This window comes from Mus caroli, unplaced genomic scaffold (assembly GCF_978045245.1).
Source record: "Mus caroli unplaced genomic scaffold, Mus_caroli_1 scaffold_6, whole genome shotgun sequence".
Classification (NCBI taxonomy): domain Eukaryota; kingdom Metazoa; phylum Chordata; class Mammalia; order Rodentia; family Muridae; genus Mus; species Mus caroli.
Genome location: NW_028227261.1, coordinates 79,681,551 through 79,708,627, shown reverse-complemented (window position 1 = coordinate 79,708,627; position 27,077 = coordinate 79,681,551). Strand labels below are relative to the sequence as shown.

At 38.3% G+C, this 27,077-nt stretch overlaps 1 protein-coding gene across 25 annotated transcripts in view; it reads right to left on the bottom strand.

Annotated features, from left to right (window-relative positions):
• Ptprd (protein tyrosine phosphatase receptor type D) overlaps positions 1–27,077 on the bottom strand; it is a 2,287,128-nt gene that overhangs the window by 28,447 nt on the left and 2,231,604 nt on the right. For all 25 annotated transcript variants that reach the window (XM_085839214.1, XM_085839210.1, XM_085839224.1 and 22 more), the window contains 2 exons: positions 12,101–12,220; positions 11,470–11,624 (listed from right to left, as the gene is read on the bottom strand). In XM_085839214.1, coding sequence (XP_085695340.1) covers positions 11,470–11,624; positions 12,101–12,220 — 275 coding nt within the window. The remainder of the gene's footprint in view (positions 1–11,469; positions 11,625–12,100; positions 12,221–27,077) is intronic.

Sequence of the window (27,077 nt, the reverse complement as noted above, 5' to 3'; positions counted from 1 at the left end):
TTTAGAAAAACATCTCTCTCTCTAAATGTAGGGTCTCCACCAGCAAAGAGGTAGTAATGAAGGTATAGTTCAATTTACTAGTGGCTCAGACAGGATGGGAACTTCCTGTATCATGGTCAAACCGAAAAGTGGTGAGGTTTTACCTGGACCTATTAAGTAGGTGCTAATTCCACAGTGCTACTTGATGCAGCTGCCGGTGCACAGGCAGGCAGAAACCTTAGAGAAAGCATCACGATACTCGGGGAATTGGCAGACATTCCTACATTTAACTGCCATCGGGACTTATTCTGAAAATAATTTTCATGTACAATCATCAACTCAGATTTTTATACATGTTTATTCTAAGTCTTCAGGAAATACAAACATAAGAACGAACATACATCTATGGCTTAGAGCTGAAGTGTATCTGTGGAGCTTCTTACTGAATCCTGGGAAGGATTTGCTAAGCTGGGAGCTTTACTATTGTACTTTACAAACCAATAAGTTTGAGTTTAATTGAACCAAGATAACAAGAGTATTTCAGGCTGTAGCACATAAGAGAAAATAGTCGGAAACCAGGTCAATCATTTTCAGACACACAAAAGAGGGATGAAATTTTAAACACAGGTTACAAAAAATGTTTGTGGTTTATAACATTATTGGGTATGAGTTTTCAGACAAAAGAATTGACTGTAGCTCTCGGCTGAGCAAGATTCGCTGCTCAATTGATTAGAACCAGAGTTAGGTGAAGATTGAGAAGGTGAGATTTTTAAGATAAATGGAATAACTGACCACCTAGGGATTCAAGGGCAGGTTGAAGCTATTTCTTCAGCAAAACAAAAATTTCTTATTCAAGGCTTCCATAAAATAAAAGTTCATAACCATTCTGATGGTCAAAGTGAAAATAAATTAAACTAATATATTTTATCCAGATTTCCTCGTGGGGAACATTCCTTGGGCAAATGACTAGACTGCTGTCTGTTTCGCTAAGGCAATAGAGAAGCTCAGGTGAGTAACCTAATGAGTTCATGGATGTAGGGAGTCTAATATCGTATTTTTCTTAAAGCTTTCAGATCCAAGGGCTTTCTATCACTTTACATCTAGAAATGCCCTAATGTACATGAACTTCTCTTGGAAGAATGTGATTTTCATTACGGGTCCTGAGCATGTAAGTCAGCTTATATGTGGAGATATAGTTCTATTCTAGACATAACAAAACTTATCACTTCTGACTCTTGGTGAAATTTAGGCACAGCAACTATAACCAACCAAGGATACATGTGCTATGTGTATTCATCCCTAATACTCATGAATATTCAGCCTGAACTTGATTATAAGAAGATTAAGTTATTTGAAAACATATCAAATGGTATTTATATAAGAGATGGGATAAATCTTAAAATAAGTTTTCCCTTGGGAACATAAAGAAGTTTGGCCCCTTACCCCTGTTCTTTATGATTAGAGAATGATGTTTATGTTCAAATTAAAGAGTTATGAGGATTTTCTGTTTGTTTGTTTTGTTTTTGCTTTTGTTTTTGTTTTTTTTTGGGGGGGGTTGTTTGTTTGTTTTTTGAGACATGGTTTCTCTGTGTAGCCCTGGCTGTCCTGGAACTTACTCTGTAGATCAGGCTGGCCTTGAACTCAGAAATCTACCTGCCTCTGCCTCCCAAGTGCTGGGATTAAAGGCCACCACTACCCGGAGAGTTATGAGAATGTAACTGAGTTATTGAGACAAGGCAGAGTGCTGACCTTACACGGAAGTGACCGTGGCTTGGATACATGTTTTAGCCTGGCTAAAACAAAGCAAAAACAAATAACAAATGCGATGATCTAGAGTGTAAGGTCCCCTTCCTCACATGTCTCACAGAACTCAGGGGAGTATATTCTGAATGGAAAAAATAAACCAGGTACACAGTCAGGCAAGAGTTCCATAGGAGATGAAATTCCTTATGCATTTTAATCCAGTTCCTCAGGTGAGAAAGGAACTTGCTTTGGTGGGGTAGGAGAGTGAGGAGTGGGGAGGAGGCTGTTGATCCAATGCCCCAGCCCTTGAAGGCAAGTTCACAAAGCATTCAACCAGGCTGAGGAAAAAATGGCAGGGGGACAGGAGGAGGCCATTCATGTCATAGGTGCCTCGGTAACTGACAGGTACAGGGAGGACAAGTCATTTAGTAGTGAAGAGACACCCCTCTCCCAGGCAGCTTCTGTGTCCCAAAAGAAGCATTTTATTTGCTTAATTCATCTGCAGTTGGTTGGTCTTCAGCACAGAGCCTACTTACATACTCAGGGTCTCGACTTCTAAAGGCAAATCTACTGACTTGGAAGTCATGTCATTAACTTCAGCAACCACAATTCCATGCTGAGACTGTACTTTGTGAACACACTGCTACCTTGCTAATGCTACTTAATAAGGCAGAGGGCTTAAAAATACTTGCTAAACATTTGTTTATTTCAATAAATACCTTCGGGGTTTCACACAGCTAGATTCGGTAGTGCAAACATGTGAAGCAAATAAAAGTCACTCCAGAAGGTGACATGTCTAGAATCAAAGAATTTGCAAGAATAAGAAGTAAGAGAAATCCAAACCTAAATGACTATAACTGTAACATATCTACAATAAAATGGAAAAAACCCTCATTTGCATAATGTTAAAAATACTGGGGCAGACTCTTATCTGTTTTTGTGTAACACAAAATGAGGATTTGGCACATGGCATCCTATTGGATAATATACCACACACACATGGTGCTTATTTTGGTTCCAATGGATAATACTATTGACAAATTTCCTTCTCTCTTCCCTCTCAACTTTATTCAATAGAGGAGGTAACAACAGCATCTGTTGCACTTGGCTGGATCCTAGGATCAGGAAATTGTGGTTAATAAGCCTCCCAGGCATATGGACACTAACAGCTCATGGTTGGGCCATGCTACAACTACGTTAGCACTCCAGTGGGAGTGGCAGATACATAGGCCAGTCACTGCACATCAAAGCAGGGCTGCCAAGATAGCATCCACAGTCATTTTGAATGGCCTGGAGCAGTTTCCACAATCATGGCCCTAGGGATGATTACAAAGCAGCATGCATTTGTCTGTCACATCCTTTCCATATCCTTCTGGCAGCCTTCTACCATGTTTCCTTCCTTAGCCGGTCAGACAACCAGGTGCCCTGACCACCCAGGTGCCTGATGTATCCAAGCTGTGGCCCCCCACCAGTCCTTCTTTCCATTAGTCATGGACTTGAAGACCTGGGATACTTAATTGGCTTAAATGCATCCAAATTATACACTTCAACCATCTCAGCATAACCCATCACAACAGCTTTCATTACCTGTATGCTCTCTGGCGATTTTCTTAATGCATCTAGGAAGAAGCCAAGGGACCCTTTAATCAAATTAATGAAGAAAAAAATGTAAAAGACCTTAATGCACTGGGAAACAGCGTCCAAGCAGTTTTAAAAACTTGCCCGACAGTCTACGGGGAAGCTGTCAGATTTGCTGGGCTTCATTTGTTTTTGGTTTCTGTAAGTTACAACAAACAAACAAACAAACAAACAAGCAGAGAACCCAAAGTCACATGCACGCAAAGCATAAAACCATTAAGAGCATGTAGGATGTTGATAGGATCCGTGTAAATAATCATGCTTCTATGGTTTTTGCTTTTTTGTTTTTTGTTTTTCGTTTTCCTGAAGAGGCCCATTAGCCAGGTAAATTCTGAATTACCAGAGGATATACAGGAAACCTTTTTCTAATTGGCTGAGAGAGGAGTTTGTAATCTTCTTTCCCCTGCCCATAAGGTGACATAGCTGGAAAAATAATCAGATGGTAGTTAGGAAACAAATTAAATGCAGGTGTTGGTGTTGTTATTCTTTTTTACCTATGTCCCATGCCAGCAAATGAAGCTTGCATTTTGGAGCAGGCTTAGGACCCAGCTCTCCTCATCCAACCATGAAGGAAAGTCATGTTACCTTAGATTGATGAGAGTGAAGAGAAGGGCCCTGGGAGCTCAACAGATAAACGTCAACAGTTTAGGATTTAAGGGTAGAATTGACTTGATTGCAAACTGCTTCTCTTGCAGAACTGGCTTCTGTTTCTCTGCAGCTTGAATGTGGCCAGAGTCTTTAACTAGCCTGAACAAAGGATCATAGTGGGAGCCTCCTCCATTAGTCCCTGCATTCCTGATGCCTTCACTACAAAAATGAAAGGCAGGGCCACCCAGACTTCAGATGTCCCAGCTGACTATGAAGGACAGTGAGCTCAGGTGGGAGGAGCAGAAAGCCTGTGCTTCACACCGAAGCAGCTGGCAGAGTAGGGAGGCCCATGCTGGGGTTGTCAGCCTTCGGCTTTTGGTTGGTATCTGCAGGCAGCAGTGCTTAACAGATAAGAATGCCTTTTGTTTCAGAAAGATTGCCAAGTCCTATGGCACATAGCTGTACCACAAACAAAAATATGTTTCGAATTTTGAAAATATAATTCAATACTCAAAACCAGCGAAAACCAAAACAAAATCAAATTAACAAACAGTTTCTCAAAGTGACTGTATTTTCTAAGATCTCCTTTTAGAATTTCAAAGGGCTCTGAGCAAGTTGTTTAGTCCCAATCTTCAAGATGGAGAGACTCAATTGATATCAGCCTAGCTCATTAACCCTATCTAGCTCATCTCCACTCTTTGATGCTAAACATCATGAACTCCATCAATATCACTGTGCACTGAGAACAGACTTAACTATTTACTCTTTCATGATGGACCAAAGGGTATATGGAAAAAGGGGGAAAGGTGCCAAGGAAGTAGGATAGGAAGAGAGACAAAAAGAGACTGCCACAACCTCTTGCCGGGATGTTTTGATCTATATAAATGACAAGTGTTCACGTATTACAGGAGAAAAAGTAAAATGTTGTTATTTGAAAATAGTGGATTTTCCAGAAATATATTTTCCCCAAATCAGAGGTAAGAGATTTAAAAAGCTTCAGAGATTAGGTTAGGGTTTGACAATATGATTATCTTTCCTTCCATTCATCATGTCTGTTATCATTGGCTCCATCTGAACAGTGATAAGGGGAAAGTCTCTAAGCCATGCCCCATACACCATACTCCTGGAACTTATTGTTTTGAACTACCAAAATGTTGGCTGTCATAAAAAGCATGAGCATAAAGCAGTGTGACTGGTGTCCTGGCAAAACAGACTAGCATTTATCACCTACAACGAACATGGCCCTTAACGGAAGCCACCTTGGGGGGCCGAAGATTTATTGCAGCAACTCTGCCATGGTGCAGAAATATTTCTGGAACTCTTTCTTGTCAGTAAAGAGCCAGTGGCATGTTCCTTTGAATTTACTAATGGTAGGACATCTTTGTCCTTAATGGTTGATTTTTTTTCCTGTGCCAAGAACTTTTTTGTGTGTGTGGTAGAGAGTGCTGTTGATGAGTTAAGTAATGAGTCTTCTTCTGACTATGCTCTGAAGGGCAATTATTAAAGCAGATTTCATAACGACTTCTCCAAATATTTAGAAGGAGCATGCCTGTCAAAGAAATTTTGTAGACAGTGAAAGGTTTTGGAATTTATTCATTACCATAAATATCATATTGGTCTCTCAGCTAGAGGTGATTTTACTTGACAGAGGACATTTGGCAATATTGAAGGAGACTTTTGACAGTCAAAACAAGAGAGGTGTACTATTCTCACCTAGTGGTTTTGCAAAAGTGAAGAATACGTTGAATGCCTGACCTGTATAGAAAGACTTTAACAACAGCCATGTGGTCTGTGTCAGTAGTGTTGGAATTGGGATCCCTGGCCTTATAGTCATGACCTTCTCTATTGGGTGAAATTTAAAGCAGAATACAGCCATTATTATATCTGTAAAGTGTTATGTGCTTGCCAATCAAGGTGGATGTATATTTTCAAATACAGTTTCTAATCACACATTGCTTAGAACTCTAACTTACTTCTCCGAAAATAAACACTATTAATCGTAGATCCTATTCTATAGTAGTAAGATAAAATAATTATAAAACATCAGTAACTGCAAACATTTAGTTATGTTTTTGTTGCTGTTGTTTGTTTTTCTTTGAGAATGTGTAACCCTGGCTGACCTGGAACTTACTATAAAATCTAGGCAGGTCTCAAAGTCCCAAGATCTACCTCCCTCTGCTTTGTGAATGTATCACCATGCCTGCCTTATTGGTTTATATGTGGCAAGTATCTGACTAATTTATACATTTACAGGTATTCTCTTATTTAATATACAAACAATGCTTGGAAGGAAATACTATTGCCAAACAGAATACCCTTTAAGGTTCCCAGAGAGAGAAGAAAATTTAAAATGAGAAAACATGCATTCTCTTCCAGACTCTGCTTCCAGTTGAGCACACAATATCAGCTACTCTTTTAACTTTTCAGTTCTCAATTTGCCTCCCCCTATAGAGCAAGGACAGTGATAATATCAACCTGTCAGATCAAATAAATGGTGGGGAGATAATCTTCAGATAACTGTATTCCCACATAAAAGTGAGCCCCTTGCTCTACCTGCACAGCGAGCAAAAATGGCAATTCTAGTCACCATTGCAGGGACAGTAATGGTACAGATCTGATGCACAACTGTGAAGTCAGCATCTTACACCATGGGCCTCATGGCTTTATGTCTATAGTGGTTTTCCAACAGAATTTCTACTTTACCAAGCAGCTAGAGTACTACTCCACTCCAAACTCTTTCTTCATTTTAACTTTAATACTTTGTGTGTGTCAGCAGGGTTGGGAATTGCCAGAGGGGGAAGATAGGAAACCATTCCTTTTAATGCTGCTGTTTGCACAATTATAATCTCTTATAAAATTATACAATATTGAGGACTCAACATCTTGCTTTGCATCACTCTGTTGTTTGATTCATTTAAACATGTGAGTTTTATGCAGAATGATTTCTGTGTTAGGAACAAGGCCTGGGATCCCAAATTCCACATGGTATAATTACTTCTTCTCACCTTAAAATGTTTGAGGTGGAAAAAACCCTATGTAATTTGTATATTCCATCCACCTTTTTATCTGGAGATGATTTTTTTTTTTAACAAATGAAAACAAATTTTCCAGGTTTATGGAAAATCCCAGTCTCATCTTTCAGATTGTGCTTGTTACAAAACTATCACATTTGGCAAGAAAATGATTTCTGCCCAGAGGGAAGATTTAAATGGGGAATTGGGACTAAGAATGGAGCCTAGAAACAGTGGTTCTAAACATACAAGACAAATTTTTAAAGTACTAGTAGCACCTTTGGGTCACAGGGTATTTTATATACAATATTTGCAAGACTTTTGACATTGAGAAGGCTATTTTCCTCAAATTTCTGTTGGCTTTAAGGATCGACAGTTATGCAGCAAATAAGACCTAAATAAGGGCTGGAGAGATGGCTCAGGGATTAAGAGCACTGATTGCTCTTCCAGAGGTCCTGAGTTCATTTCCCAGCAACCACACAGTGGTTCCAAAGCCCTCTTCTTATGTCTGAAGACAGCCACAGTGCACTCATAAAACAAGTAAATAAAATCTTAAAATTAAAAAAAAAAAAACTAAGACCTAAGTACTTTGATTTTGTTTTTATATGCCAGTTGAAAACTAACAGGAAGATTGGCTTTAAAAATTCTTTCCAACACCAAATGTGTCATTTTTAAATGCATGTGTACATACATGCGTACACTTTCATAAGCATGAGTGTTGGTACACATGTGTATGTAGATGTATATAAATTTGTGTGTGTAAAATGCCAAGGACAACGTCAAAGTCATCCTCTATTTGCCTCCTTTGAGACATGGCCTCTCATTATTTGGGATCTCACCAAGTAGGCTAGACTGGCTGGCCATCAGGTTCCAGGGATCCTCTTGTCTCTGCACCCTCCCCTCTGGAAGAACATGTTTGCACTACCAAGCTCTCAAAGAACTGCCAGCCTCAAAGTCCAGCACATTCATGTGGGTTAGGGGAACTCAACACATTTCCTCTTACTTATAAATCAAGCACTTCACCGAATGTGCTAGCCAGCAGGTGACTTTTAAACAGGCCCATGCTTAATAGTCTATTTGTACATCGAAGACATTAACTAATGTTTATCTGGCCTTGGATTTATCTAGGTGGGTCTAGAATCTGGATTGAATTAGGAATCTTAAAGATTTGCATGACCTTCAGAAGATTTGTTTTATTAGCCTTAAGACAGCTTCATTTAAAAGACAAGTTCAGGGATATCAAACTGTCTCCCTTTCTATTTATTCATTATATACATACATATATATATATCATGTATATATATGTATATATTTATATTGCCATTCCATATATGTGTATATAAATATATAATGATTACATATAATATGTTATAGGATATATATCCTATAAAGAAAATATACTTTCCTGTAATCAAAATATATAACTAAAGAGTATCATGGCTCAAAGTTTTACAATTGATTCAATGAAATTACAGTTTCATCTCAACTTAATTCATTTGTAAGAAGTATCAAATATATAAAGTTCTTACAGCCTTTTTATATCAGAAGATAGAATTTATAGAATATGTTCAGAATTTTAAAAATTACTTTTATGTCAGATAACCACCTGAAACCAGCTCTCTTTATACAGGGACATGAAAGGAAAGATACAAAGTTCAGACTTCACCTTTTAGGCACTTAAAACTCAAGTTCCATGTATCCTTAACAGAATCATTTTGAAAGTTAAAAGCTTTTCAAGTTTCCATAAGCAGAGACTGCATGCTATAAATCATATCCTCTAATTCAGGCCATTAAAATGTCCACTATTACAAGAAAAAATCTGGTGAAATCGCAATAGTAGAAAATACTAAAAATACTGGAAAAGTAGCCTATTAACTATTTGGATATGTTGGATATATGTTAACACCTGAGTATAAGATTATGTCATTGCTGAGCCGGGTGTGGTGCCGCACGCCTTTAATCCCAGCACTTGGGAGGCAGAGGCAGGCGGATTTTTGAGTTCGAGGCCAGCCTGGTCTACAAAGTGAGCTCCAGGACAGCCAGGGCTACACAGAGAAACCCTGTCTCAAAAAAAGAAAAAAAAGAAAAAAAAAAAAAAGATGATGTCATTGCAGTAATAGTTCAGCACTCCTTACCTAGAGTTTTATATGTGCATGTAAGGGCACACATACATGTTAATATATTGATGATTTAACATCGTCTTACACTTTTGAATCATTTCCTGACATGACATTCCATCATCATAAAGTTCCTACTGCTGTGAATAGTGTTGCTATATTTATAAATAGAGAAATATAGATAAAGAGAAATTCAATAAGTCTCCCCAAAGCACAAACCTGATGAGTAAGAGCAGCCTTTCTCTAAAAACAGCGGCACTCCTCCTAAAGGACCACTATCTCTAGTACCTCCTCTTCCTGTGGGTAGGGCATCAGACATTAATATTTTTTTATGTCATTAACTTACAGAATTCGCAGCACAAATTTAGGAGGAAATTGTAGTATTTCCCTAAACAAACAAAGTATGTATTAGTACTTTGAAAAAGTAAAATTACTTCTTCAAAGCCACAATGGACAGGTAGACCTAGGAAGACAAACTTGAGGTCTAGTTCTTTCCTTTCACATTTGTGTGGATTCTTGGGATTAAACTCAACTTGGGAGGCAAGTGTGTCCACCCACAGAACCGGCGTGCCAGACCCAGGATGGTATGTTAATATAATACAAATCACAATATGATTGTTCAATAGAAACTTCCAAAATACTTTCCCCATTTGTCATTATTTTACGACTTTAATTCTTCCCCTCTCTCTTTCTTTCTGTGAGTGCTGTGTGTGTGGTGTGCTTCTTACTGGCACAAGGCCTATAAGAGCAGCATTTCTCTTTTGAGGCCTATTTCCTGCTTCTCCATCTGAAAATGTTTTGTGTACTTCCCACATGATCTTTATCATCAAGTTTAGCTGGTGCCAACTGGGGTACCATGTAACCAGCTACATTAGCTGTTTGAGGCTTTTAAAATGGTTTATACTGCAAAGCACAAAGTATTCTCTGAAAGTAACAAGCAGGAGACTAAGACTTGGCTTTCACTACAAAAAACCACTTGCTCAAACAAATTAAAATTATTTTATGTTTTATATTCATGTAGAGAATGACAGCTGATATCCAGTCCTTAGAGGCCCCTCTCCTGCGTGTGAAAGAGCTAGAACCAGGTAACAAGACATGGGTTGAATAGAGCATTGTACCGCTGTTAGTGCTCCTCTCAAATAGTGCAGATTCTCTATTACAATTGGAATATCAATAAAATTAATGCATAAAAAGTTTCAAAATTATAAGGTGTCAGTCACTAACACAAGTTAGTTCTGTTACTGGCTTCTATCAGGAGCCATAGTATCCCATTCAGGAACTTTCCAGACTATTGTTTAGCAATTACTTTGGTCAGGTGGACAGGCAGGTAAATTATATAGGTTTTATTCTGCATTATTTGCCAATGGTCCCATTTTGAGGGTCTATTACATTACCCTATAATATGTACCCTAAATGATGCTATTAATTTATGATATAAGCAGGCTCATAATGCATTTTTCTTCTCTTTCTATTAAAAACTCCCACACTTTAATTTGATTCCCTTGTTCAAGAAGACATATTGAATTACTCAGATTACAAAGAGCTATTGTGAAAGTATATGACCATATTCACTCAGGGTCACAGAAGAGAATGTGCCCAGTGATAGGGAATATATAGAATCTAAGTAGGCATCTTGAATAGTTTGTTACTAGGAGGGACACTTGAGAGGAACTCAGGTATCCTGAAGAGATGAGCTGAATGTTATAAAGGATTAACAGTTCCATATTCAGTCACTGTGTGATGATATAGACGGTGGCAGTCAGAATTGAGGAAAGGCATAAGTTATACATTTCAAGAAAAATTCCTCATTTTGATGTACATAATAAAACTTTTTACAAATTGCATGTGTTTTATAAAATTGTTTTCAAAACCAAGATAGTGCATTTTTTGTATTTTAACTGATACTAAAAATAGGTAAATGCAATTATCGTTACATTATCACACCTTTCAAGAAATCTTAAATGACTACAGCACAAGAGCCCATTGAAAATTTCATAAAAAATATTTTTAGAGGACATTTTTCCATAAAAAGATAAAAAGCAACCCTTTTTTAAAAGGTTAAAATGTAATCCTTTCTGCTTTGTTTATCCTCACACATTTAACTTTGTATTTATCTATTTAGTTATTTTTGCACCAAAGAGAAAGTGGTGTGCTGGCAGTGTGTGGGTGGGGTGGTGATAGGGAATAATATTATATCCAGAGGTATGAATCCAGTCTTTTCTACTAATCTCAGTACAGGACTCAATTAGCAAGAGCCATTTGAATGAATGTGTTTACCATCTCACAGACTCAACAATCTGCAAAGAGAACATTTGACATAGAGTAATTTGTGCTTCTTTGCTCCCTCAGTCCTTTTGGCTGAAAATAAACCAAATGTTCTCAATGGTCCTTACCTGCAGTGTACAACCATTGGCCCTGCATCTGGAGGATTGCAGGTTTTGACTCTCCGTAAGAAAGCTAGGAAAGGTGTGGGGTGCTCTGGAACACCATGATCAGGCCAGGCGGTGAACTGGAATTGTCTCACTTCTCTCTTCTCACTCGATCCATTCTGTGACACAGGAAGACTTGCTCAGACACTGCTTTCTAACATTAGTAGCTAATGATGAGTACCACTAAAATATGCTGTCTCAATTCTTTCTTTTTAGGGTATGGCCTTTGAAGACACAATACCTGGAGACCCAAGCCCTGAGCTACCCCTCAATGATCAGTGGTTGCTCAGGCAGGTAAGCTTGTCACATGAGAAGCTCTCTGCCATCTGGCTGCAACCATCTGGAGTGCTCTTGTCTATTTACAGAAAGAATTAGTTCTTTGATTTTGGGGAACCTTTCCTCAGAACACGGATTTGTTTCATTGTTACTGATAAAACACTGGTCCATGAGAAAGGGGGCTGGATGATAAATTCAAGAATGATCTCACAATTCCCTGTTACCAGTGGCACCAAGATTTAAGTAAAAAGGCTTGAGGGGCTTAGTTTCTTTAAATAATAGGAAAAACAGGGCAAGAGAACAGAGATAAAGAGCAAACCTTATAAAGTGCAAATGTCCGGACACAGTATGTGGCAAGCTCCACAGTATCCAGCAGCGTCACCTGGACCAGCCCGTGAGTTTCTGTGCCTCTGCTGGGCCAATACTGGTCACACTTCACCTAAAGAAAGAAGTGACATATTCAGGCCAGATGCTCATCAACTCTTCTCTTAGCTTTCTTCTGAGTTGCTGTCGAAGGAAAACAGCTTTTCCACATTTCATTTTATGTTGATCTTTTTTCTGGCATGCCTTCTTGTTATCCCCAAATATGTAAATTACTCCTCCAATGCCAATATAAACCACATTAAAAAAAACTGGTAGAAATATTAAGCAGTAACAGATTCAATTTTCTGGGAAAAAATAAGTTGCAGATTGCTGCTGGAAAAAAAATAGGGATAGAGATATTTGAAATTTTAGAGTAGTTGGGGGAACCCATTTGTTATTTGGTAGACACTATGATTCCCATCAGAAAGATTATACTTAGACATTTAAAATACATGGCTAGATAGCATTCATCCATCAAGATTTTACAGGCACACACAATTCCACAATGCCTGCTCGCAACTTTCAAATATACTTGGTTAAAGAAAAGTAGAAATAATTTGAAAAATCTATCAAAGTGTAATACACAACACAATAAGTGTTACTTAAAATACAAGATAAATGGTATTTGTATGCAAAACAAATGAAATCTGTAGCATCTACGGGAACGATCTGTCTGCTCTTTAAGTATGGCTTTTGGAGGGTTATTAGAGCAGTGTGGTTTAAGTAGTACAATTCATTCACTTAAGATAAATGACCTACTATTTCCCTGTGAAGTGGAACAGTCCATGTAAGAACTACTCAAACCCAATTAGTTTAGCTGTGACAAAGAATAATCCAACCCTGTTGTAAGCGTCAGATTTACTGCAGGTGCCCACAGTGCAGCAAAAAAGCATAATAAAAATGACAAAGGCATTATATTTTCTACTGAGGTCATAGGTCAGAAAATATTTACCCATCCTGCCACAGAGAAAAGAAATGTGGAAATGCTATTTCACTGTAACCAAAGGAAACACACTCTTTCTGCAGGCAAAAGAGCGATACTGGGGCACGTTAGGATGCACATCCTTCATTTGACAAGGGAGGAGTCGAAAGTATGCCTATACAAAGGTAACAGGCATTGTACTCATAGATGCTAGAAATTTGTGGTCTCGTGAACATAATTATATAATTATGTACTTTTTAGCTTAATAAAATACTAGCAACAGACTCAGAATGTCTCTGTTGTTTGGATTGCATTCAGTCTGTGTTGTCTGGCACTCAGGCTGTTTCTGCATAGATACCAGACCTTCTTAAAAGGGAGAGTTTTCACCTACTAGACAATTTCCCTGAGAAGATAAAGGAGGAAGACACTGGACTCTGTATCTGTCAATTTAGCATGTAGACGCTGAATTCACAAGGTTTGACTCCATTGCCTTTCTCTCAACTATGAGGTCACAGGAAGTCACCTCTGACTAAACAAGCAACATGAAAGGGTTCAAATACAAAATGAGTTGCAATAATGTTAAAATACTTTATATGTTTTCTACATTCACAAAATAAACAGGTGTTTTTATTTCTACTATAGGTTGCAACTCAAAGGGGAAAAAAAACACATAAGAAAGTTAGTTTTTCAAGGACAATACTAGTAAGATAGGTTGAACACTTCCACATATCTCCTGATCATTTGTTAAACCGACACCACACCTGTCAAATTTACCAAAGTACTAGTTGAAAGCAATCACAGTACTCAAGGAATAAAAAATAACTCATGGGAAAAGTCCACAAAAATTAGGCCAAAGTAATTTTTAAAACCAAGGGAAAAAAAATACAAGGTTGATGTCTTGCTGGAGTGGATGAAATATCTTTATAGGCTCACATTGTGTACATGAACATATGTGGTGTCAGTGCGGGGTAAGAGGGCCCCTCATGCTCAAGTGAGCAATGGTGGCAATTTATCCCCATGTTGGTCTTCCCCCTTGATTCCTTCTCAATGTAACCTGCACAGATGTCTTCTGATTTCACAGGGTTAAGAGCTTATATTTTGCAGTAAATAATACTTTAAAGCTTATGTTTTTAGTCCTATACTACACGAATATTTTCTCATTCCTATCTCATAGTATGATGTATAAGATTATGAGAAAAATAAGTGTTTGAAAGAGATTTACTACTTCTTGATTAAGGACTCTGGATATATCATTAAGGTATTTTTAGAAAGTATTTCTTTGATTTTTTTTTTTGATATTAGAAATTCATTATTTCCCCTTTTCTGTTCCTCACTTCAAATCATTCCATATATCTCTCCATGCTCTCTTTTAAATTCATGAGCTCTTTTTCACTAATGGTTATTACATACATATATCTTTATGCTTTTATATAATTAAATGTATAAATACACCTCCTTAGTTAGTATAACATTACTTGTACCCAGGTTTTCAGAACTAACCACCAAAACTTCATATATAAGTTAATATATAAATTCACCCCTTATAATGAAATTTTCTCTTTGCAACAGCTGGAGACCATTATGAAAATTACAACCAATCTAAATGCAATGTTGGGAACCCAATCCCATGGATACATCTATTACAAAACTCTGTAACCAAAGCTCAAGGATCAATGCAGATGAAATGCATGGTTCAAGTAATAAAGGGACACCAGAAAGTGAAATGGAGCTGAATCCTATGTTCAAAGAGATAAACAGATTAAGGTAGTGGTGACTTTGGGGCAAGATCTCACCCAGCTAAACTAAAGCCCAAGCATGGTGGTATATACACCATTCCAGGAAACAGTTGCAAGCATAACTATGAGTTCAAGGCTAGCCTGATATAGAGAAATTTCCAAGTAAAGAAAAGCTTGAATTCAGGCCTGGGATATACACCTTTGATCCCATTATTCAGGAGACAGAACCAGGGAGATCTTTGAGTTCAAGGTCAATTTACAAAACAAGTTTCAGGACAGCCAAGTTTAGGCATTGAGGGAGATGGAAAACAAAAAGCTGATGTTAGTAGAACTAGAGGACCATGTTCCAGCTACTGCAAGCAAAACTTGGCAGCTTTGGCCATGTGGCTCTGGTTTTAGATTCAAAAATAGAAGGGACTACTGGGACAATTGATGCTGGTTAACTGGAGCTAAGAAATTAGCATTGATTACAAAGAGATCAGTATCACTGAGATGAGATTTTTCTGGGAAGTGTTGCACAAAGAAGGGAGTGTTCCAGAGATAAGTGATACCTAGACTTGGTAATGTGTTAGAATCACCCAGGTGGTATTGGTTTTAAAGGTTCCAAGGGGTCACAGTAAATAGCTGAAGCTTGTCACTGTGAGAGGCCAGGGAAGGCCATTTATGAAGGTGCAGCCTCAGTGTAGTTGATGGCTCAGGATGGAAAGGGTCATACAAAGAAGTTGAGACTTAGTACCATGAAGAGAGTTTATGAAAGGCTATTGGTGAAGCCTAGTTGCAGCAAAAGACCCCAGTGTAGTGGAAATGCCAGTACTATGGTCATTTTGTCTGTTCAGCAGTAGAACCCTAAAACACACTCCCAAAAGAAAATAGTCACTCATGATAAAAGTCCTGGCAAAAACAGGAATAGAGGGGGTCTATCTTAACAAACTAAAGGCAATATACTGGAAGCTCACAACTACCATAATACTAAATGGAGAAAAACTCAAAATATTCCTACTTGAATTAGAAACAAGACAAAGACATTTACTCTCTTCACATCTATTCAACATCTTAATTGACATTGCTGATCACACTAGATAGTTACAGGTAGAAGAAGAAAACCTGACACTTATCTCTCAACCCTGTAAAAAAAAAGTAACTGATCTATAAATCAATGAAGGATTTCAACATAAAACCCAATATCCTAAATATGATAGAGGAGTAAGCATGGATGATGTTGGAACTCATTGGCACAGGAAATGATTTCTGAACAAGACACTGGTAGCATAGCCATTGAGAACAAAAATTAAGAGGTGAGATCCAATAAAAGTAAAAAGATTGGGCAAAAGACATCACTATTCAATTGAAGAGGCAGCCCACAAAAAGGGGGAAGGTCTGTGCCAGCTGCATATCTGACAAACTGAGTTTTTTTGATGTACAAAAACCTCAAAAAATTAAAAATTAATAAACATTCAATTAAAAATAGGGCATGGATCTAATCAGAGAGTTCTCAAAAGATGAATTGCAAATATATATATTCAACATCCTTAGCCATCAGGGAAATTCAAATTATCAACTTTGAGATTTCATCTTAACCTACTCAGAATGGCTATGATAAAAAAGAAATGGATACAAATTCTGGCATTGATATATAGAAAGGAAAAACACTTATTCACTACTGGTGGGATTCAAACTATCGTGGCAGTATGCAATCAGTGTGGTGGTTCCTTAAAAGATAGAACTTTATCTATGAGACAATCCAGCTATTACACTCCCAGCATCTTTCCAAGGGACTCCATCCTACTGTGGAGGTACCCATCTTGCTCCATTCACCATAGCCAGGAAATGGAAACAGCTGAGGTGTGTATCAACTGAGGAATGGGTAATGAGTATGCGGTACACGTTCACAACAGAGTATCACTTAGATATTAAGAAAAATTATATTTTAAAATTCACAGGTATGGGACTCATTCCATAACTGAACATGGAGAAACTGGGCAGGTACTGAACTGGAAGCTTCACCCTACTGAGTAACACTGGTATCATTGGAGGGTACTATATGCACTACTGGAGGAGAAAAGTAATTATGAATGTCAGCTAGCTACAAACGTAGCATAATGACCTGCCCACCAGTGCAATAGTGGCATGAAGATTAGGGAAATAATTACTTTTTGATTGGATTTGAGGCCTACTCCATGAGATGTGACCTATACCTGAAACTGTTAATGAGACTAACAACATGATGCTGGATGTATCAGGAGGTATAGGGGAAGCCTACTAATATTCTGCTAAATGAACACAGCTGTAAAACAACTCCTAACAACCTACTGTTAAACTCATAGATCCACGCATAGCTCAGTCCCCAAGGGAGCAGCTTTTTGCACTTGACAGTAATGGATATAGAGACCTATAACTGGATAAAGTGCGGATAGTGAGAGACTATCAGATTCCTCTTCTCAAGGTCCAGGAATATGTGCAAAAGAGGGAGTGGAAAGATTGTAAGAGTCAGAGGAGGCAAACAACTCCAACGAAATAGAACTTTCCACAGATAAGATGGCTGACAGACAGGAACTCTGTGGGCTCACATACAAGACTTTCAAAAGTTCAACCCAGACAAAATCCCAACATGGAGAATGGAATGGGTACAAAGACTCACTTCTAGTCAAGACGTTATTTGACATTGTTTACTAAGGAACAATCCGTTTTCTCCAATGGAATCACTCTGGGTATATTAACCAATATTTCAGAGTAGCCCTCATGCTCAGAAGTAGTGATCAAACTTATACTGGAGTACATGGTTTGTATATGTGTGTCACCTTGTTTCTAAGAAAGAGAAATAGTATGAACTTGACTCAGTAAGGAGTTTGGGGAAGGTCTAGCAGTGGATTGGGAGGTGGGGGAAGATCTGGGAGTATTTAGGGGAGGGGAAAGACTATGATCCCAATACTTTGAATATAATTCTGAAAAAGTAAAAGCTTTTAAAGAGAAGCAGTTTCCTCTGGAATGTGGTGGAGTTAGTAGTAATGAATACCTTCAACATCAGGAGGCACAGGCAGGCAAGTCTCTGAGTATATGAAGCCAGCCTAATGTACAAAGAGAGTTCCATCCAGGAAAGGCTCCACAGTGAAAGCCTGCCTCAACAACCCCCCCCCCAAAAAAACAACAACAACAACAAAAAACAAACCCAAAACAAAAACCCATGATAATCACACAATAGGCACCACCATAAAATAAATAACTGCTCTTATAGAAAACACTTATTAATAAAATATACCCTTATTCAATAAAATATAATGTTTCATCTAAGGAAACAAAAGAGATTCACAAGTGGATGGATGAACTATTCTTAGGGAGGTAAGCCAGATCAAAAAGAAGAACATCACTTATTTCCTCTCACTGTGGATGCCAGCTTTGAATCTTCAAATGTATGTATTTCATTTGGAAGACCACATACAGAATTAAGGAAATAAATGGGAAAGGTAAGGAGGGATTTGGGATGTGGTGCAGAAAGAATGCAGTGGTCAAACGGGAATAATAGAACAGATGTGGTTATAATGGGATAAGGAGAGAAGGACAGGCTAGAGGAGGGAATGTGGGGAGCAGTAAATCACATTAAAGGCCTTCTAAACATCATATGGAAAACTACCACTGTAGAATCTTCCTAACACACACACACACACACACACAGAGAGAGAGAGAGAGAGAGAGAGAGAGAGAGAGAGAGAGAGAGAGAGAGTTGAATTGTTCTTTAATTGAGTGATTCTGTTCCTACTAAATACGACAAGGTAGCAAATAAAAAGCCCATCTTTTGAATTTATTGCCCAACAAAGGTCTCAAAGAGCCTCAAACATTATACTCCATTGCCAATGATTATCTACCAGAAATTGTTGGCAAGACCCCTTTGCTTAAGATACTGTATACTTGAATCATAGAACAGTGAAAAATCAAGCTATTACTCACCTGAAATTTCATCCCTACTGACAAGTTTTCATAGTACTGGCAGATGCTATGCATGCTAACAGGGGAGAAGACTAACAACATGGGAGTAACTGATCAGTTTTTGATTGGATTTAGGTCCTGCTCCACAAGATAAAACCCAAACTTGGCACCACTATTGGGCCTAGAACCTATTGGCTAGACAGATTCCAAACACTAGGGTGGATGTACTATGATTACTCTGATAAATGGACATTGTATTAAACCAATTCCTAATGACTTAGATTAATGCATTTTCAACTCTCATCAAAGAAGCTTCTATTTGCAGTAGGTAGTGATTAACATAGAGACCAATAACTGATCAAAGTACAGAGAATAAGACAGACAGAAATGCTCAACTCTAAATGGGAATTAGCACCATCTAGACCCTAGTCTCAGGTATTCTCTTGAAATAGGCGATGAAAAGATCACAACAGAAAGATACAGAAGATGACTCTAAGAAAGCATTGTTTTCTGGTGACAGCAGGGCAATTGCATACACTAATTCACAGTCATTATGACAGCATGAAAAAGACCAGTGGAGACTCAAGCCAAACTAAATATTAAGGAGGTAGACACTGACTCCCACTCCTAGCCAAGGAACTACTGGCAATAGAGAGCAACTGGAAGAGGGACAGTCCAGTTTAATATATATATATATATATATATATATATATATATATATATATATATATGTATATATAGCCACTGGAAAGTCAACCATACATCCAGGAATATATGGCCAACATAAATCGGACTTGATAAGATTTAGAAAAGATTATGGCAGAAAAGTTAGGCAAGTAGGGAAGGAGTGGAACTGGGAGGTACAGTGGGTAAATATGATCAAAACATACAAAACTTTCAAGGAAATAATGAAAATATTATTCCAATAAAGAACAATAATTTAAAATATAATCTGGAAAAGGTTTTGTGGAGACCCTTTAAAGGTAAGCTACTTCCACCAGCAAAAGTTTGTGATCTGAGTTCTATGTCTGCTGCTGGGTAGAAACATACATTCTAAACTTTCCCAATGACAGTAAGATTCAAATAACATATGACTTCTGCATCCCCTAAAGAGTTAATCAAATTGACCTTTTCATAATGGCAAGGACAGCAACCAGAGGGAAGCTCTGGAGACATATTGAAGAGACCTGAAGAGATGGGTAGAATAACTGTCTCCTTATTGAGAAATGAAATGAGAAGCCCTTCCCCCAAGTGTTGATTACACACCCTGCTTACTTCTGTGAGTTCTAAGTCAAAAACTGTAAATATCTTTCTTCTCCTTTCTATTTCTTTTTTGAATAACAATGCCAGTCCTAGTCATGTTTGCATTGACCCTCTAGGCACTCACTCACAATCTTTCTCTAAAGACTCGTGCTCCCCTTTTTTCTTGTAGCTGCTCAGACTTGTTTAAAAAATGCAGTCTTATCCTTTCTTCTTCTCCATCTCCCTCCACTGAGCGTCGCCTAAGACTTATAGCTAGTTTGCACTAATATTTTTCTTTTAAACTCAAATAAAGCCATTCTTGAACTTCAAAGCAACAAATATTATTTAAATGCATCCAAAAATAAAACCCAGGTAGGTGTTGTTATAATAGGTTGGAGCATCCTGCTTTGGAGGACTCTCATTCTAGTTCATGGTCATTTCAATATGGCTTATCTTAAAAGTGGCACCCAGTGGTACTCAACAAAGGTGGCCAACTTTATAATCAGGAATGTGGCTTAGAGTGGCTTATTTTTAAATTATCTATCACCTTCTGAAATCAAATTTTTCTCATTTCAATTTACTAAAGACTTACTAAATTTGGCAAACCATCTGAAGTCCACTTAAAACCAAACAGTTCCCCCTCAGAGTTCCAGCATTCCTGCTCTGAATCGCATCTGTTGCCCAGTATTTTGAGAAGCAAGAGGTAAGGAGGCAAAGAAGGAGTGAAAGTAGCCAGATAGTAATGTTTGAGACACTGTAACTTGCTAAAAGTGACTGTCTATCCATATTGAGCAATTGTGGCCATAGTGACTGTTGGAGTCTGAATTTTCTATTAGTCATAAACAGCAAGTAGAAATACACTATATAACATAAATGGAAGTAAGTTTTGTACTCCATTTTAAATAATCATTTAATAACAAGATCTAACATTTTAAAAAAGAGTTTCATATAAGTGCCAGGGTCTATTTTAAGTAGAATACATTACTTACTGAGTTATTAAGATTTACAAATTGTAACTTCTGGTGCTATGTTAGTACCAGATTTGTTTACTATTTTGCTCAGTGACTCTGATATTTTTTCAGCAAGTGTTATCCTTTGTCCTCAACTATTACATTTGGCCATATAGTTTCCCAAGTTGCAAAGTTCACATACTTCCTGATGTCACTTTATCTTTACTGACCACTCTTTAGTGGGGGCTCGAGGGGTCATCACAAATGCAAAGTGAGTAATAGCAAATCATCAGATACTTATGCACTTATAGCTTCTCACAATTACAATCACAAATCTAAAACAAATATTCCACAGATCATGGAAATTAGATGTCATAAAACAGCTTACCAGTTCATGAACCACTCTGAAACTTTCTGGATCACTTGCAAAGTTTTAAAAGCTGTTCTTTTACTGTATGATATATTTGTTAGCTAGTGATGCAGAGGTCTCACTCTGAGCTTTGCCAATGACTTGTACTCTTAAACAGATAGGCACCACAGCTTAGGTCCAGGCACTTTGTTATAATCAGAAGATCATTCTGTGATATCAAATACCACTTAGATATTAACTTTTACCAAATGAGTTGTTGGCATCTTTGCATATCGATCTCATCACCATTAACTCCCAAGGAGCGAATGGATGCTCCAATAGCTTATAGTCAGCTCTGCCTCTGGTTTGGCCATTGTCTTTTAACCAGCTACATTCAAGTACCACAATTACCAAGCAGTTCTGTTAGCTGACTGAGCAATTCTATGTATGAATAGTTTCCATAGACCAACCAATGGAGATGGGACTGCATAGCTGTTCATAAACTGCTTCACCCATGATGGAATCATATTGACAGAAAATACAAAAACCATAAAGGTAACTGCTATACTGGGAATACTGGACAGCAGGGAGAATACTTTACAGTGCATAAAAGCTAAGCAACCTAACCCAGCTTGAGAAGATTAGACATGAATATGGTGACAGGGAGGTTTGCACTGTCACTAGAGACTGTTATATCTGGTGCAGATTTGTATATGTATTGTCATGTTTCTAAACAGCTTTAAGCTGACGCTGGGCACTGTAGACAGTGAAGATGGCTAGGGAGAGGAAGGATGACACTTGGTAAGCTACCCAGTATCCAAGAATTGGCCATATTCCTTCTCTTTTATCTGACACTGACATAAGAACACCAAGAGTATGGAAGTTGCTAGATAACGCCCCAGACATCTGTCAGGTTGCCAACACAAGCCTCACACCTTTGTTGCCAGTGTCCCATTTACATTAACTACCTGGTGCTTTCAGAGCCATCCCATATATCATGCAGACTCCAGAGGCAATGTTTGTGCTGCTGTTCCTAAAGTTGCTTAAGGAAAAAGCAGTTTCTGTTCACTTAGATAGGCAGGGTTTGGGCTACGGTTTGAGAAATTAAATGTTCAAGGCCTTTGGCGCTTCCAGTTCTATCTGGAAGAAGACACAGACCTGGCATTTGGAAAGCATTTGCTCTCCATTAAACTCACTGAACCTTGACAACCAGAGAAGCCAAGAATTAGTCTGCCACTGGCCATGGCTAGGCCTTCCAAAACCGATAACAACAACGAAAACAAAAACAGTGCCATTTATAATCTTCAGTGTGATCCTGTCAGATTTTAACCCCGGAGAACTTCAAACTCACAAAACAAGCTCAAGGTTTGTTTTTCAAAAAAGAAGAAAAATTTTTAATGGAATCTGTCTGTTTGTTGGTTTTAACTGCTTCTTGCTCTCAACTGTTTTTAAAAATTATAAAACTAAAGATTAATGTGTCTCCACCTGACTTTACTTTTTGGAGATGTTTACAAAGGTGACATATAAGGATTAGAAGGATAAGTGATCATTAGTCCATTAGTCCACTGACTAAATATCAAGCTTTAATATTCTAGCCCCCTGAAATATTACCTCAGGGAGGAATGAATACCACCAGCCCAGTCTCCTATGCCTTGACAGTGTCAGATCTCCATTCATTAACACACACACCAAAATATAGTGATAAAAGAATAGTTTCTTTTTCTCTGACTTAAACTATGACCAAGGTCAGTTGCAGAAAACATTTATCTGTAATGGGTGTTATCAACTGATCCATATGCACAAATGGAAAATATAATTTTGATATTTTGAAATTATAGAACTCCTTACCTCCAGGACTACCTTTTACAAACTATTTGACAATTCAAATCATATCTCATTTGTTGCCTGTCAAAATTTCTCTCCTTATCTCTAACATTTAGAGCATTAAGTCACATCCAAATAACTCTATCTAACTCACTCAGTTCCCACTATGAGGCTTCAATACCAACAGTTTCAACTAATAGCTATTAACCAAGGCTGGGTTCTGAGACCAAGTGTAAGACAGATAGCTTCTAAATCTCTTCACAGATACCGTAGCCTCTAACATTCAGAAAGGATACCCCAGCATTTTCTAAGCAGGCTTCTTCAGTCCCTGTCTTATCTACCTCAAGATGGTAGATTAAAATAGAAATCAGCCAGCCAAAAGCACACAGAGGAAGAAAAAAGTTAAAATGTAGACAGTCATCCAGGGATTAAGGGCGTTTCCTGAGCCAGGAATCACCTTGGCCAATCGTACCTTGGAGACTCATTCTTTGGGGGGGAGGCTGCCAATTGTACACCCAGTCACCCACAAATAACACCCTGGAGTGAAAAGGCCAGCTGCATATGTTTTACTGTAACAGTGCTTCACTTTTTCCAAAGATTTTCTTCTTTCCATGTGGTTGCCCAGACCGATCTTTGTGCTTATTGGCATATTATGAAACATGGAAACAATTAGAAACCACATTCTAGGGAAGGAAAATGACTTGCTACACAATCAATGAACTATGCAGAACTTGAGAGGACTTGGCAATTCCAGTGGAAACTGAAGTAAAACTCACAGTATCTTTTATCACAGCACATTCTACAGCGGTTTTAAACTGAGCTGTGGTTTTAAGGCAGCTATCATATTTTATCTTCAAAAACCCAGAATTTAGTGTTCTTATTTGTTTCTTGACTTGCCATAGTAAAACTCCTAAACAAACCAGTCAATTTACAACTGTATTTTAGTATTGGTATGAAAGTTAGTTTTAATTGTCAGTTTAACCTAGAATCAGTTGTGAATAAAATGTCAGTGAGGGCTTTTCTAGATCAGGTTCCTTTGGGTATGTCTGTGGGGGATCATCCCGATTATACAAATTGAGGTAGGAAGGCCCACAGAATTCCCTAGAGAGGCAGGAGATTCTGACTTGTGGAAGAGTAGAAAAGTGAGAGATGTGAATATAAGCATTGCATTCGGCTTTTGACTCTCAGTATAATGTAAGTGGTGCTTCAAATTGACTTTCAGGTAATGACAACTTTAAGCTGAACTAAACAGCCTTCACTAAGTTTCTTTAGGAACTGAAGTCAAGAAGAGAATAGGCACAAACAACATAAAGACCCTCATGGACGTGTAGGACTCTCTCAAGACCACAATTGTCTGAGAGTGAGTAGAGTCAATATGTGTGAACAATCAAACAACTTGTATTTTTAACCCAGATCCCAGACAGCTTCAATCTTTTGTTAAGGGCTGCTTTGACTGTTCCAACGTTAAGAACTATCAATTTCCTAGAAAAAACCCAATGAGACTTTTAGCACAAACAGTTGAACCTAGCATTTGTCTCAGGACATTGAAGGTCACAGTAAACCTCAAGCTCCAGTGAAAGTGAACCAGACAGAGACAAAACAGAAAGCTGCAAAACAGATCGGTTCCAGGAAGAAATGGGAATACAAACAGAAACAAACATAAATGCGGCCCATATTATCTTTAGTGACAAGGACCACACTACATGCCTGGATTACCGATGGGTCCCATACTGTATCATCTTGCCATGATGATATATGAAAGCAACAAATAGAAAAGAAGGTCTTCTGATGATCTGTTTGCAGAATTAATGCGTTGACTCTGTTAAGGTCTGAATTCTGGGAAGCATGCTCAGAGGGAAGGCTAGTACAAAAGTCTGGCTCCCTCTCCGAGAACAATTCAGAGATGAGGCACCGGGTACAGTGAACGGAAATCCACAAGTGCAGTGGGCTCTGTGAGGTTGTTCATGCTTCACTGCTAACAATGGAGAAACCAATTCATTTCATTTGGCAACAAAATGTGGTATTCAGAAGCCAGCCTTGAAACAACAATGCTAAGAAAACAGCCCTCTAACTAAACTATAGCTGAGGCTTTCAATTGCATTTCATCCCAAAAGTGTTTTCTATGTCAAAAGAAGAGCTTCACTGTTCCTCCTAATCCAACCCAAGGAGTCAGGCAATGTGTCAGCTTCTATGCACCTATTAGGAAAGGCTAAAGTGGAGATCTAGGCCATGATATTTGAACTGCAAAGTATAGCTACTTTAAACTGTTATTTAAACAACTTTTATTCTGATGGTGATATCCCTATGTGTAATGGCGTGATATTTCTCCTATCCTTTTAATTCCTGACACAAGGGCTACAGTCAGTAAGTATTTTCATTTACAAAGTATTAATGAGCAGGATAGAAACAGGGGATTAAATGATGGAGACACAGAAAGAGAGGAGTCCTTCACATCTGAGTCTGGTGGAGATCTGTCATTTGCTGATAATCAAGAACATACTTTTATTAGCCCTTGTTATTAAATCTGTTAAATATGCCTTTTAATAAACTTGTACTGTATGCCACACTGGCTCATCCTGAAACTGTTTCCTGGGATGAAGTAAAACACTGGACTATGTCTGAGTGGAGGTCCCTAAATCACAAGTGAACTCCTCCAGCTGCTGGTGACAGTTCTGAATGTGTCTCCTGCTGCACCACAATTGATTAACATGTGCATATGTGTACAACCCCACCTCGCATGCACATGCGCACATCACATGTGTTTACTTGTTCAACTGAAATGGGATGAATTTAACTGAAATTCTGATCCTTCATATAATAATGGATCAGTCTAGAACCAAGTTAGCTCAGTATCTGCTTTAAGTTTGAGTTTTAATGTTTGGAGTAAAGAGTTCTCTTGAGTTCTCAGGTCAAACACAAAGCCTACGATATTCCTAAAGTATGGGGCTATACATCCCTAGGACCTTAGCACTATTCATAATATTGCTTTTATAATAAATCCTAGGCACATTCTTGTTTGAAAGACCAGGAATGCATTCCCTTGTCCTCCAGTTTCTGTAGGTAAAAGAGCAACGGGTCTGGGAAAAGGCGAAGTAGGAAGATAAGAGGAGGAAGATGGACAAACAGATGAAATCTTCTGAGCCACCAGCACTCTGTTAAATCTGCCTCATGACACTTGGTCCCTCTCCTGAAATGTGTACAAAGGACAAACAAAGGGCTCTGGATGTTGGGGGGTCAGGACTCATCTGTCTTATCAGATTGATGATGACTGAGACTGCCCAACTGCCTAATTCGGGTCATCATAAGCTTGGGAACATGCTGAACAACCACAGAATAAAAATAACAGGACAGCAATTTAATTGACCTCCTTAGGCCATTTAACAAAGCAGACCGCCAGACTCGCAAGAGCAAAGAGTAATTAATGAAGGGAGCAAACAAAGGTTCATTTAGTAACTTCCAAATAAGTTCCTCTGTCTGAAGGGGAAAGAAAGGTAGCCTGCAACAAAAAGATAAACTGCAGGTATTTAAGTCACAATACCTTCTGCCAGGAACTGCTCATTACCATCAGATGTCGCAGTGGCAGTGGGGCCAGTAAGAACTAACTTTATTATTAGAAGCAATTAGGAAGAAAAGGGGCAGAATTTCATTTGGTTATTTCAAAACAAGTTTCTGTGCATAGTTTAATGAAGGCCTGCAGTGTCAAGATAAAATGTGTGTTTTACTGAAAACAGCTTTTGCAAATGCCTGCTTGTTACCAGCTGGTATCTCTAGGCAGAGCAGAGCTGGTAGGTGAGATTTACATGCATGCTGTAGTAGAAAAGTTTGGCTGTCTCAGTTTCCTAGGCATGTCATAGGTAGTATGGCTTGATGATAAAGGATATATATTGTGAGGCCAGAATGTGGGTCTTCAATTCCTCTCTCTGACCTTTTTTCAGAGTGACTGTCAGGAGTGTTCTAGGCCTCAGTTTATTCACAGGAAAATGCAAAGT